The sequence below is a fragment of the Chiloscyllium plagiosum genome, unplaced genomic scaffold, assembly GCF_037043375.1.
Source record: "Chiloscyllium plagiosum isolate Xiang-an unplaced genomic scaffold, Cpla_swu_hap1 HiC_scaffold_18, whole genome shotgun sequence".
Lineage (NCBI taxonomy): Eukaryota > Metazoa > Chordata > Chondrichthyes > Orectolobiformes > Hemiscylliidae > Chiloscyllium > Chiloscyllium plagiosum.
Window position 1 is genome coordinate 48202361 of NW_028270156.1, and position 15479 is coordinate 48217839.

General features: G+C 39.9%; 1 protein-coding gene across 9 annotated transcripts in view; it reads right to left on the reverse strand.

Annotated features, from left to right (window-relative positions):
- abcc8 (ATP binding cassette subfamily C member 8) overlaps window positions 1-15479 on the reverse strand; it is a 230583-nt gene that overhangs the window by 113054 nt on the left and 102050 nt on the right. For all 9 annotated transcript variants that reach the window (XM_043705956.2, XM_043705955.2, XM_043705950.2 and 6 more), the window contains 2 exons: window positions 8524-8658; window positions 1616-1778 (listed from right to left, as the gene is read on the reverse strand). In XM_043705956.2, the coding sequence (XP_043561891.2) occupies window positions 1616-1778; window positions 8524-8658 (298 nt within the window). The remainder of the gene's footprint in view (window positions 1-1615; window positions 1779-8523; window positions 8659-15479) is intronic.

A 15479-nucleotide genomic window follows, 5' to 3' on the forward strand; every position in this document is an offset into this window, starting at 1 on the left:
AGAACTAAGGGGCACAATTTAAAAATAAGATGTCTCCCACTTCAGGTGGAGATGTGGGGAACTTCTTTTCTCTCAAAGCATTGTGAGTTTATGGAACTCTCTTCAAAGCAGTGGAGGCAGTGTCACAATAGATATCGTCGACACATTATTAACTAACAAAAGAGTCAATGGCTCTTGGGAACGTGAAGTTGAGGTATAATCAGATTAGCAATGACCATAATGAATGGCAAAGAAGGCTTGAGGGGCTGAACAGCCTTTTCTTGCTGCTGATTTGCATGTTCAAGTTGCTAGCTAGTTTTGTTTTATTAGAAAGCTTCCAGCTAGGTACTAATGAATTCATACTCCAGCACAACTGTTAAGCAGAGTGTAAGTTAGACACATACAAATTCAAAATACTAACCTGTCTTCTTCCTTTTGTGACGCCACCCTACTTTCCAAGTATTTCCTTTTTTAATGTCTTCAATTTGAAAACAGGGTAGAGTGGATGCTATATGTTGTCACAGATACTTGCTTCAAAATGATTTCACAAAATCTCTGCAATGTGGTAAGAGGTCATTTGGCCCATCAATTCTGCTCTGACCCTCCAAAGACCATCCCACCTAGACCCAGCCCCCCATCCTATCCTCATAACCGCACATTTCCCACGGATAATCCACCTAACCTGTGCATCTTTGGACAGTGGGAGGAAATCAGAGCACACAGTGGAAAACCATACAAACACAGGGAGAATGTGCAAACTCCACACAAACACTCATCCAAGGCTGGAATCAAATCCAGGTCAATGGTTCTGTGAGGCAGCAGTCCTAACGACTGTACCAGCACAGGAAAGTCATGCTTCCGTTGTTTTTCACAGCTAATATCTGAAGCCAGTACATGATTGCTCTCCACTCCATTTTGGGAAGGTGCTGGCTTGAGATAACAAACAATTTGACTCAATTCTCCCTCTATAAGTCAGCATCTACACGTTTTGAAGTAGAACTCCTTGATAATTAGAGATGCATCTGAATTAAGCACCTTCTTACTGGGTCAAAATAACTGTTATTAACAGGAAAACAATAGAGACATCCAACAAACTACATTTTAAAATGTTTGATGTTTTGTCAGGCAGGAAGACATTCTCAGCATCATGAGGAATGTTACAAGAAATATTCAGCATAGGTCAACAAGTTTCATTTTACATTGTCCAGTATCTGATCAATAAATCAAAAGGGATCTTGCTCCAAGTTCACATGACCCATAACTTTTTGACTGGTGTTGGTTTATGTCCAAGAAAGACAGATAAAATTAATTTTGACATCCTATTTTTAATAAGCATCGTTAGATTCTTTAATTTCTTCTAACCTTCCAGAACTCAATCTGACACTTGTATCTGAACTGAAGGACCTTTCAATCATTGTAGAAAGAGGGTTCTCTCAACCACCTAATCTCCTCTGAACCTTATTATGTAGTTTAGAACCCTTTTGTGAAAAGCAGACCTGTTATGATTCCATGACTTATCGTGGTTTTTTGTTTGAAGTGTGAAACAAACACATTACACCCTAAAATAAAGCAAGAAAACGTATCATAGACAAACTGATGTTAAACTTTTTAAATTGTAATGTAAACTGAATCTTACTAGATATGGAGGTATAGAGGGCAAAGGACTTGAGACTTGTTAGCTCCTTGCGTCGAGTCTCTTCTACGCTTTTATGGAAGATTTTCTCCCAAGCATAGAGTTTCAGTAACTTGATTCCTCTCAGCAGTTCATTCGTTTTCCTCAAACGCTCACTTGAATAATTCTACAAGAGGAAGGACAATTAGCAGTTGGTCTTGAGGAAGGAGAAATTAATCTAACGAACATTTAAGGCCAAGAGCAACTTTCTCTCAGCCTTAGTGATTACCTCAACCATTGTGTGCGCGTTGCAATCCCATTTTGTTCCAAATTCATTACTTAATCTTGCTCATGAAGGTTAGACAAATCATTGTCAGAAAATGTAGCATATTCCCACTTCGGTCACAGGCATCAGTATTAAGCACTCCAATGTTAAGTTCCATAGACTAATTCCTGCTGAAGACCTTATGCCTGAAATTTCTACGCTCCTGCTCCTCAGATGCTGCCAGACCGGCTATACTTACCTTTTGAGTCTGATCTCCAGCACCTGCAGTTCTCACTTTCTCCCAGACCACTGTAATGTAAAACTTCCTCTATTCTGTTCCAACTATGTGCTTTACTCATGAAAAATGTGCTCAAAAAAAGCACCAGTTCTCTCTCACAGTACACACATTTGCCATATCTTTTTGAATAAAATCGAACTTCAAAAATTGTTGTTTTTGTGTGGTATTTTTCTCTGCTGGTCAGGAATTGAACTCAGACTGTCTCAACTACAGCCTTCATTTATAAAGCACCTTTAATATTGCAAGAGGTCCTCAACCCCTTCAAAGGAGCACGGCAAGCAAAAGTTGACACCAAGCCATCAAAGAAGGTGGGAGAGATTATTGGCACAGTTAAAGGATGGAGTACTGAAGCCATTTACGTAGACAATTCAAGATCTAATCAATGTTGGAATGAAATAAGTCAGGACTGCACAAGACACAGAGTCTTCCAAGTCTCTCATTTGGCAGGTTTGCTGAGTCTACACTGAAAAAGATCCTAATGTAACCCCAAAGGCACTATAAAAATGTAGACACATATTTGCTCTAGCTATAGTTAAAAGTAGCTAATACTGTTTGGGGAAAGGTAAGGATGTGTCTGTAAGAACCAGTTTCAACCTGGGCACAGATTGCTCTGGGAGAGGGACATGTCATCTGTTCCTATGCTATACTGAATTCTGTGAACAAGCCTGCAGGGAAGACAGACTGGCTGTTGTTTATTACATTGCCAGACAAATCTTACTAATTAACTACAAGAAAATCATGGGTGATCTTTTCTTGCCAATTTGAGTTTATGCCAACTGTAATAATTACTCCATCCTGCTGCACCCTTGATATGAGAACTTTTTAAAAATCTGAAAGGAGTTGTGTTAGAAAGAGATGTGAAACAGTCAACCTTCTAGCAATGTAGTTGAAGCAGGCACTCAGAGGTTTCTCAAAACTGGCCCTTTTTACTAAAAGCTGTTCCTTTTCTCAAGGATACTGTGTCCTTGATTTTTTTCAGAGTGGTCATAAAACACTCTGGGCTCCGAATCGGCTGCGTTTGGTACAGAGATAAAAGGGTATTAGGAGGCCTTTTTGGTTATATGTAGGCCAAAGCTTATGTTTAGAAGTGACCTGTATAATGAAAGGGGAGTGATCAGTCTGAAGAGCTGAAGTCTTGGTTGATTCAGTTCAGCAGTGGGCTGAGTGGAAACAAGCTGCTAGACTCTCTCTCCTTTTGCCCTTCTAACTTCAACCTGTAAGCCTCTGTTTCATTTTTTTGCTGTGTTTAAGGGGTTTGTTTATTGGGATTACTGTGTATATTCAGAACAGCATAACTAAATCTAGTTTGGAATTGTCTGAGTTCTGTGGGTATTGTATGTTCTGTTCTTTGTCGTTCATTCTGTAATTTTGTGAATAATTTTTTGTCTGTTTTAAAACCTGGCAGTCAACCTAGCTAACATACTGCAGGCAATCTTCACTCTACACTTACTGAAACAAATTGCAAAGTTACTATCTGGGCTGTCTGCTCAAGAATGTTTTGAGTGGTCTGGCCTAGTCCATAACAGAGGGATATTGAAGTTAACCTGCATGCCAACATTCTGTGGCATAGCACATTGGAAGTAATTGTGATGCACTGGTGCTGTATAGCACATTGTGACAGTATTACACCCCCTTCATGTTGGTCCAATCTTATTGAAACATGCATAAAATCAAATTAAAAAGTTTTGCTGAGAAAACCTACAAAGGAACATACAAAAAGAAGAGATAGGAGTAGGAGTGGGCTATTTGTCCATCATGTGTGCCCCACCATTCAACTGATCTTCTACCTCAATGCGATTTTCCTGGCTATCCCATGATATTTTTTGTATCGAGAAAGCTAGCAATCCCTACTTGAGTTTCCACAGCCCTCTTGAGTAAAGAATTCCACATATTCACTAGCCTCTGAGTGAAGAAATTCCTTCTTTTCTCAGCCCTAAATGGCCGACCTCTTATTCTGAGCTTGTGTCCCTTGTCCCCACCCCACCTTTTCCATTAGGCCAGGAAACATTCTACCTATGTCTACCCATAAGACCATAAGAAATAGGAACAGAGTAGGCCATTCAGCCCTTGAGCCTGCTCTGCCATTCAATAGGATTGTGGCAGATCTAATATTCCTCACATCCACTTTTCTGGTCTTTATCCATAAGCCTTGATTCCCCTCCTGATCAGGGATCCATCTATCTATCTATCTATCTCTCTCACTCTTAAATATAGTGAAGGACTCTGCCCTCTCAGCTCTCTGTGGCAAGGAGTTCCAAAGATGCTCAACCTTCTGAGGGAAGAGAGATTCTTCCTCATCTCCGTCTTAAATTGGTCACTTTTCATATCGAGACTGTGCCCACTGGTCCTAGACTCTCCAATGAGGGGAAACATCCTCTAACATTTCCCCTGTCAGGCCCTTTAAGAAACCTAAATGTTTCAATGTGACCACCTTTTATTCTTCTAAACTCTCGCAAGTACACTCCCAACCTGTTCAAACTTGAAAACATGCATAAAATCAAATTATATTGTTTTACGGAGTAAACCTACATAAGAACATAGAAAACAAGAGATAGGTACCGGAGTGGGCTATTCATCCATGATGTGTGCCCTACCATTAAGACAGTCTCTCCATATTAGGAATGATCTTTGTGAATCTTCTCTGAACTGTCTCCAATGAAATTATATCCCTTCCTTAAATAAGGAGACCAAAACTGCTCACCAGCAACTTGTACAGTTGCAGTAAGACTTCCCTACTATTACACTTCAATCTTCTTGAAATAAGGGCCAACATTCCATTGCCTTCCTGATTAACTCCTGCACCTGTCTGCTAACCTTTTGTGTCTTGTATATAAGTAGTCTTAGGTTCCTGCTTTCTGCAGTTTTTCTCCATTAAAATAATACTGTTCTTTTGTTCTTCATATTTTCTCAAATTATACTCCATTTGACAGCTTTCCCCCCACTTATTTAACTACCAATATCTCTCTGTAAATTGTTTGTTTCTAATCTGTTTTCCATCTATTTTTGTATCATCTGCAAATCTTGCTTCTTTCTTCCAAGTCATTAATATATATTGTAAACCCAATTGAACCATGTAAAATCATCTCTTAATTTCTTAAATTCTAGAGAGTATAGGCATAGTCTGCTCAAACTCTCACCTCTCCCAGGGATCAATCTGGTGAACCTGCTTGATATATCATACCCTAGGTAGGGAAACCAAAACTGTATACAATACTCTGGATATTGTCTCCCCAATGCACTATAAGATATCAGCAAGACATTTTCATATCTGCACTCAAATGGCCTTGTAATGAAGGAAAACATACCATTTACTTTCCTAATTGCTTGCTGAACCTGCATGTTAGCTTTCCATGATTTATGAACAAGGATACCCAGGTTCCTTTACATGTTGTCACTTTTCAGACTCTCACTATTAAATAAAGACTCTTCATTTCTATATTTCCTATGTCAGTACTATAAAGCCAGTAATATAAAGGAAGACTGAAAGAGTTTCTTTAGACTATATAAAGGGCAAAAGAGGCCAAAAGTGGACATTGGACAACTGGAAAATGACACTGGAGAGATAGTAGTGGGGAACAAGGAAATGGCTGAGGAACTGAGTAATTACTTTGTGTCAGTCTTCATGGTGGAAGACATGAGTAATATCCCAAACATTCAAGAGAGTGAGAGGGCAGAGCTGAGTATGGTGGCCATCACCAAGGAGAAGGTGCTAGAAAAACTGAATGGCTTGAATGTGGATACATCAGCTGGACTAGCTGGACTACAAGCCAGAGTTCTAAGGGAGATATCTGAACAGATAGTAGAGGCATTAGTGGTGATCTTTCAGAAATCGCTAGAGTCAGGGAGTGTCCCAGAGGACTGGAAAATTGCTAACATGATATCCCTGTTTAAAAAGGGAATAATGCAAAAGATGGAAAATTACAGACCAATTAGCCTAACCTTGGTCGTGGGTAAAATCCTGGAATTCATTGTGAAGGATGAGACTTCTGAATACTTGGAAGTGTACGGTAAAATAGGGCAAAGTCAGCATGGTTTCATCAAGAGGAGGTCATGCCTGACAAATCTGCTAGAATTCTTCGAAGAAGTAATGAGCAGGTTAGACCAAGGAGAGCCAATTGATGTTGTTGTTTACCTGGACTTCAAGAAAACCTTTGACAAGGTGCCATATAGGACACTGCTGAGTAAGATAAGGGCCCATGGCTTTAGACACAAGGTGCTAGCATGGATAGAAGATTAGCTGTCTGGCAGAAAGCGGACAGTGAGGATAAAAGGATCTTTCTCAGGATGGCAGCTGGTGACAAGTGGTGTTCTACAAGGCTCAGTGTTAGAACAACAATGTTTCACTTTATACATTAATGAGCTAGATGAAGGAATGGAGGGCATTCTGGCTAAGTTTGCAGATGATACAAAGATAGGTAAAGGGATAGGTAGCATTGTTGAGGCGGGGAGTCTGCAGACAGATTTGGACAGGTTTAGACAGTGGGCAAAGAAGTGGCAGTTGGAGTACAATGTGGGAAAGTGTGAGGTCATGCACTTTGGCAGAAAGAATAGTGCTTGGACTATTTCCTAAATGGGGAGAAAATTCAGAAGTCTGAAGTGCAAAGAGACTTGGGAGTTCTAGTCCAGGATTCTCTCAAGGTAAACTTGCAGGTTGAGTCAGTAGTTCAGAAGGCAAATGCAATGTTGGTATATATGTTTTGAGGATTTGAATATAAAAGTATTTCTGACACTCTAGGAGGCTCTGGTCAGACTACATTTGGAGTATTGTGTGCAGTTTTGGGCCCCATATCTCAGGAAAGATGTACTGGCCCTGGAGCATGTTCAGAGGAGATTCACAAGAATGGTCCCAGAAATGAAAAGCTTAACATATGAGGACCCTGGGTCTATACTCAATGGAGTTTAGACGGATGAGGATAATTGAATCTTACAGAATATTGAATGGCCTGGATAGAATGGATATTGGGAAGATGTTTCCACTGGTAGAAGAGGCTAGAACCCAAGGGCACAGGTTTAGAGTAAAGGGCAGACCTTTTAGAACGGAGAATAGAAGAAACTTCTTCAGCCAGAGAATGATGAATCTATGGAATTCACTGTCACAGAAGGCTGCGGAGGCCAGGTCATTGAGTATATTTAAGATGGAGATCGGTAGGTTATTCATTTTTCAGGGGATCTAGGGTTATGTGGAGAAAGTGGGAGAATGGGGTTGAGAAACTTATATATTCACTTCCTTCTTCCAAGTCATTAATATATAATGTAAACCGAGTTGAACCATGTAAGATCACCTCTTAATCTCTTAAACTCTAGAGAGTATAAGCATAGTCTGCTCAATCTCTCAGCACAGGAAAATCCTGATATCCCAGGGATCAATCTTGGTAGGTATGTCATTCCCTAGGTGGGGAGACCAAACCTGTACACAATACTCCGGATGTGGTCTCCCCAAGGCACTATAAGATAGCAGCAAGAGATTTTTATACCTGTACTCAAATGGCCTTGTAATGAAGGACAACATACCATTTATTTTCCTAATTGCTTGCTGAACCTGCATGTTAGCTTTCCATGAGTTATGAACAAAAATACTCAGGTTCCTTTACATGTTGTCACTTTCCAGGCTTTTACCTAGTTCTCACTATTAAATAAAGACTCTTTATTTCTATATTTCTTATGCCAGTAATATAAAGCCAGTAATATAAAGGAAGACTGTAAAAGTTTCTTTAGATATATAAAGGGCAAAAGAGGCCAAAAGTAGACATTGGACTGCTGGAAAATGACACTGGAGAGATAGTAATGGGGAACAAGGAAATGGCTGAGGAACTGAATAATTACTTTGTGTCAGTCTTCATGGTGGAAGACTTGAGTAATATTCCAAACATTCAGGAGATTTATTCATGATTGAATGGCAGAGCAGACTCAGTGAACTGAATATCCTAATTTCTGCTCCTATGTCTTACGGACTTAAGACATTAAACTTGCAGTTTCAAAGGTTTAAAAATTTGACAGCTCTTGACATCATTATATTCCATATTATCCCTCAGAAATATAAGTACTAATCTTAATACTTGGGTTCTGTAAAACAGCCCAGTTTGGCATACACACAAAGCTCCATTCTTGTTTGTATTCTTAAAAGGGAAGTGGCAATTTGAAAATACTCATTTCAGAATGAATTGTTTGTTGGACTAACCTCTACTATTTTTCTGTGCGCTACCCTCCCTACACGTTAGTGGTTGATAAAATAGCAAAGATATAACTTTTATGATCAAGTCATTTGGTTGCCTGTTTGTTTGGTAATTATACCATATGGAGGTGCGAGCAGAACAGAAGAACAGAAATTATTCTCATTCACAAATCAGCATTTGTTAAAGTGCTACTCACCAATGTGCTTCGCTGGGCTTGAGAGAATTTCGTTGCTACAAAGTACTGGACTGGGGCCAGCACTGCAATTACTGTCGCTCCAATTAAGGCACTAATACCAAGGAGGTAGTAGAGAAGAATCACACCTACAATTATCTGTAAGAAATTAAAATGCACATTTATACAGATATTCAAACTAACTCTACTAAACTATTGGAACTACAGTTAATCCATATTCTGTTTAGGTCATAACCATTATCTACATTATGTTGCAATTTGTAAAAGTTAGAATCCTCTCTTCATCGATAAGAAAATTATACACAGGGCCCTGATTTTCTTTTCTGACAAATAACTTACACACCTGGACATGGACAACTCAACAAAACAGGTGCCAGTCATTGTTGCTTCATTCCTCAGAGCAATCAGACCAATCAGAATCAACATGCCTTATTTAAAATTTAAACAAGCCTGGCAATTAACAGTCCATCATCTTAAACTGGTGTTGTCTTCATAGCACTATCTCTTTCAATCAGATTCCACATATCAGCCAGTAAGTACGTTAGAGCCCGGGTGTCCTTGGAGAAGGAGCACGCGGTGTCGACCAACACCCTGGAGTTGTTCAGGGAGAGGTGGGCGCCGCAGGGAGTGGAGTGCATTATTTCTCTCTCCAACTCTATTTTGATTTAGTCCCTACCCTCCCCTTCACTGTTTTGATCACACAGCACTGCCCTTTGATGTGAAGGGCAGTGTTTGTCACTGGCCACCCGGGTGTTTTCCTATCTTCCTGGTGGTGGAATTTGAATAAAGATTCGTGTACTTTGTGTCTTTCACTGTGTCTCACATGTATACACACACACCATGGGTGCTGGGGAAAAAATAAGCACCACCGCACTTAGGTGGTAGTGTGGGGGTTAATAAAAAAATTTAAAAAAAGAAAAAGAAAAAGAAAAGTAAAAAAAAAATCAGCCAGTAAGCACTCTCTTCTCATACAGTATAAATGATGTTTTCTCCTTGCACAGGTATTCTTGTAAATTGTCCTGATGGGGGCAAGATGCCATTTTCTACTGAAATGTGTTTTTTTTCCAACAATATTTAAGAAAGTTATCATTGTGTAACAACCTTACAGCACTGGTACTAGCAAGTACAATGAATTAATATTCAATGGCTCTTTATATAGGTAAAACCACAGAGGGCTGTTTTTGGTTATTTTGATGTGGGAGTGCTGGTGTTCAACTGGGGTGGACAAAGCTAAAATCACACAACACTAGGTTATAGACCAACAGGTCTATTTGGAAGCACTAGATCTGGAAACTTCCAAATAAACCTGTTTGACTATAACCTGGTGTTGTGTGATTTTTAACTTTGATTATTTTGTGATCGTAGCAAATGGGTGGTAACAGATCTACATTAAACATCCAACTTAAATTTCCTGTACACTGAAGTCAAGATGGAACTGGGTTGGTTGTGTAATTAGGAGGCCATTGGTTGACTGTCTGAACTCTGCCAAACGTTAGTCAGTCCTCTGATCTCAAATGTGGCCATAAGATAATATTTCACAGCAGCTGCTTGCAGGGGCATGTCATTCATCGGAATCAGCTGATGCTGTGTTTCACTCATTAACTTTATTATTGGTAAGTGATCTTCATCAGCTGTTCTAAGCTTGATGATTTTTTGATTATCAGGTAAAATATACATTCTGCTTTAGCCCTCAGACACTCAGTTACAACAAATCTTCCCATGAAATCCTATTCCTGATATAAATAATGAACAGGATTGTGTGATGATTTATCTGAAAGAATTAAAAATGCCCAGCCATTACTTCATATAATACTGCAGGATTCAAAGGATGAAAACTTCTGGTGAGGTAGTGAGCTCGAAGTCGAGGACGGTCCTTAATTAGGTATCATTCCCAATTCCTACCACCTTGAAACAGAATTATGTCTTGAGTGGAAGGCCTGTGATTGATCTTGTCACATTCTTCACCCTCCATCTGTAGCCAATTGGGGCCCTTATTTGGTCAACTAGGGACTACTTATAGGTCTCAGTCCACCGCTGCAAGAATGAAGCCAGCTGCAAATAGACCTATCAACATGCAGCATACCAGACAAGGTCAATCTTTGTTTATCACATTGGAATGGGCAGCATCCCTCCATTCAAGGCATCAGTGCCTGACGAGGAGAACTCGAGGTCGGGCAGGCTGTCCCTCTGGGAGTCGTATCCCTGCCTTTATTTCCAATACCTTTGCCTTATATTCCCATGACGTAGGACACCAACTCCCTCACAAATTACAGATCTTTGTCCTGGATTCACCAAGATCCTGGGAGTCTGGGAGGTGCTCACCCACCAGCAGCCAGGGGCTCCTCCCTGGGCCTCTGATTGCCTGGCAGCTACCGCTGATGACCTCACCCTTGGAGTCAGTATTCCAGGTAAATGCCTTCCAATGATCTTGCCACTGCCTGATTGACATGAGGTTGAGCTGGCCTTTCATCATTGAGGCAAAGTGGGCTTCTTCTTGACTAACCAGCTGGCTGCTTTGAGATATTCCACCTATATTTTTCCAATATCTCAGACTGCAGTCATTCCCTTTTACAAAGTTGTACCTTGTAGGATTTCTTTCTACCCAAGCTCCACATCAATCTGCTTTTTTAAAGACGTACTCATACAGATCATCCGATATGCAGTCAGTGCTTATTTTTTACTGTTCAGCAGTTCACAATTAATCATTTGGAGGGTTCACAGCCTAACAACCAATCTAATTAACATCGTGGTCTCAAGTAAGTTGACAATTCCGGGAAGCACAATTTAAGTCTTAAAATTTGCCAAAATGAGGGTATTAAAGTGGCATGATTTTTATCATTTTTCAAAACTTCTGCAGATGGTTCCTTTGCTGAAGGCAAGGTTATCCTGTTTGATGTAATGATGACCAGACTCAATGAATGAAAAGTCCACTGATGTGACATCAAGTTGGTGGCAGACATTTGGTGTAAAACAGCTGCCATTATTAACAGATTGATTTGGCACTGCAAAAGCAAATTTCTGCTGGGTGTACATTTAAAAGGTACATCTTTTCCCTTTTTTTCTGGTGTGCATGTGTACCCCTCTGCACTCTCAGTATAATAAAGTTTATCACTGCATACTGCACTGTATGATGCTCAGTTGGACTGTATCATCCTCAGCAAAAAGCCCACGGATTAGATTGGTGGAGTGGGATGTGCTGCTCGCTGCATTTTGTACTGTTCAGCACCCTATATAACTCCAGCATACAGAACACAGCCTAGTTCTAAACTAAAGAAGAGGCTTAAAAAGCCAGGCAGCTCAGGAAATTCTTGTGTTGTTTACAGAGTTCAAACACAAAGCCTCACCAGATTCTAAGCCTGCTTGTATCTTTCATCAGCTCCCATGTTCTGATGTTTTGGCAGCAGCGTGTGTTCTTGATCTCTTTCTGGAAAGATATCCCTCAATCTTCAAAATTTTCAAAGTGCACTGTTTCACTGCAGATATGAAGAGCTGTCAAATGCCATGAACTTTTGGGGGCCTTAAGTCTCTGACAGCTAGTCCATTCCATCCAAATGATAGCAATAGATAAATCTTGGGAGGTCTTCCACAAATAATTATTATCAAAATACAAGAAACCGGAAAATGAAGATCAAAAGATCTAAAAATCAATTTTATTTATAAAGCAACTAGCAATTCACAAGACTTTTTAAAAACAACACTGAGTCACAGAAAGACTAATTGGGATAGATATTTGTTCTAAAGGGTACATTTTAAGGAGCATCTTAAAAGAAGAAACTGGAAGGGGGAAATGTTTAATCAGGGTGGTTCAGAGCTTAGAGCACAGGCTTTTGAAGGCACTGGGTGAAGTGATTAAAAATAATGCTCCTCAAGAGAGCATATTGGAGAGGTCCAGAATTCTCACAGGGTTTTAGGACTGTGGAAGATTGAAGGAGGGGTGAGATGACGAAGATTCTGAAAACATGCATGAGAACTTTAAAATTCAGGACTTGCTTAAGTGGGCATCATTCTAGGTCAGCAAGCTGTTGTTGTTATGTTGCTATAGTTTTAACAAACTATAGTACTGTTCTCTCATTTGAGAGTTTTGACTAGGGGTGATTTAATCTGAGGGTCACCATACCTCAGATGAAGAGAGAGGTTGGGAAGGAGAGTCCTTCATGATAACCTCAGCCGGTACAGGGATTGAAACTATGCTGTTGGCATCACACTGCTTTGTAAACCAGCCATCCAGCCAAACCGACTCCAGATCAGCGAACGCAGGAGTGATGAATGAATGATACTTAATATGGACACAGTCACATAGTCACAGTGATTTGAACATTGTCAAGTTCAATGATCTTAGAAGACAAGATAATTATACCAATGGTCTTCTGACCATCATGTCCACAGGTAAGAAAGGTATTGGAGACAGTTTCAACAGCACTTAAATTGGGTAGAGGTGCAGTCAGCCAAAGTTATGAAATGTGGTTGGAATGTAAAATGTATTATGGTCAATTTATATTCCATTTAGAATAATTTTAGCTTTTATAAATAGTGGAATTCTGTGTGATGTAGGGATGGGCACTCAATTTTCTTTGGAAATGCTGAACCTGCATTTCCTGCTGGATTGGGGCAACAAATCTGAAGTATCCAGATCCTGGATCAACTAGCTATTTCCCACCCTGCAGCTTACTGGGCCTCTGAGATGAGGGTTACTTGGTTCTGACAGTGATCTCCAATCAGAAAGCCGTGACTCAATTCAAACATCCTGTGAGGGTTAGGGTTGGGGTTGCAAATAATTGTAGGATTGTTAGCCTTTCTGTTTGAGAGCTGTGCAGATTTTAGATTTATACGAGTCTAAGTGGAGACTGAACCCTTACTTTGGAATGCTTTGTGAGGAAGATGAAGCAAGAGGCCCCTGCCAACTCACCAATAGCTCTGTCCTTTTCCCAGGGAATCACCTGAAATTCTGTGCAAATGCTTGGTGAATTGATACTGAGCAAAACAAGTCTGTTGACATATACAGAGATGAGTGGGTGTTACTCTGCCAGCTATCTTCTTTCCAATTCTAGTTTCTGATAAATGTTGGTTTCATTACGTGAGTAATATTAAGGCTGGAGAACTGAGTGCCTTATCCCTTTTTCATCCTAGCATCAGATCATCTGGTGCACAAGTTAAACTCCATTATGTCTTTTATCTCAAGTTAGCGCAGCATCTTTGTACACCTCAAGGTGATCTTACTTTTGATATCAATGTTTATGATTATATTGGAGAGATAGTGAATGAAGGGCCCGAAGCAAATAGGCAGAATGAAATAATTGGCTACTCCTACAACCATTTGAAGGTGATCTTAACAGAGATCTGGGAACATTTCATTCAAAACTTTCACATTCAGGGTTCCTGAGCCAAAGGAGCAAAACTGAGAATAACTGAACACTTCACAGGATAATTATGCATAACTCACCATCTTAATTCAGTAAGTCACTGCAGTTGGAATTTGAAAAATATTGCTCTATGCATAGGTTTTAAACATTTTTCACATCACCATAAAATTGGAGACACAACCTGGTGCTCCAGTACAGCATAATGGCATGACATGCTGACATAGATAACTATCTTTGTCATTTGAGGTACAAGGAATGAAACTTCAAACCATGTGCAGTAAATGTGTAAACATCTCACACATCCATCAAACATTATCATTATCTTCAAGCTATTCTGCAAGATTCCAGATTGATGCCAACCTCTCATTCTAATCTAAGTTAAGAAGGTATACCTGCCACTCAAAGAGATTGCCATTGTTGTCTAGTTGAACATCTGCAATAATTCATCAGTGGTTAGAGTGAAGCAGATATATTTCCATAACTAAGATCACAGAATCACAGAACAGTTAAGATGTAAGAAAAAGGTTATTTGGCCATAATGAACATTCTGACCTAGTGCAATTGCTCCTGTCTTTTCCTGTATTACTTCATGTAGTTTCATTTCAAATAATTACTGAATGCCCTCTTGAATGTCTTGATTAAACATGCCGCCTACACCTTTCCAGGGTGTGCATTCCACACCCTAACTATGTGCTAAGTGAAAATGCTTCTTTTCCACATCACATTTGCTTCTACTACAAATGCCTAGCTCTATTCCCCCTCTTTCTACATCCATATATGAGTGAGGATAATTTCTTCCTGTCTATCTTGTCCAGCTGGCTCATAATTTTGAAAATTTCTGACTGATCTCCAATGAGCTTTCTCCTCTCCTAAGAAAACAGTCCTAACGTCTCTGATCTATTTTTACAATCGAGGTTTATCATCTGTCAAACTATTCTTGTAAATTTCTTGTGCACTGTCTGTGTTCACATCTTTCCCGGAGTGGGGCGTCCCGAGCAGTACACAATACTCCAGCTGATGTCTAACCAATACATACAAGTTCAGCATAACTTCTTTGCTCTTGTACTTAATAAAAGCCAGGACAGTGTTTGCTCTTATGAACTGCTCTCAATTGACCTGCCAGCTTTAAATGCACTGAGGTCTCTCTACTCCTGCACAACCTTTAAAAGCAGTACTCTTTATCTTGTACTGTCATTCCATATGCTTTCTACCATAATGTATCACCTCACACTTGCCTGTATTGAAACCGAGATTATTGTGTGCAGCTTTGGTCACCTTTCCTGAGGATGTTCTGGCTATAGATGAAGTGTAACAATGGTTTAACTGGACAGACATAGGTAGAGAGATTGGATCTGTTAGGACTATATTCATCAGAGTTTAGAAGAATGAGGTGAGAAATAGTGATCTCATAGGAAACTATAAAATTCTGACAGGACTATACAGTAAAAATGAAGGAAGAATGTTCTGGGATGACCAGGCTGTCCTCAGAACCAGGGGTTAAAGATATGGGGATGTCCATTAGGACTGAGATGAGGAGAGTGGTAAGCCTGTGGAATTCTCTGCCATAGAAGGTGGTTGAGGCCAAAGAATTAACTCCTT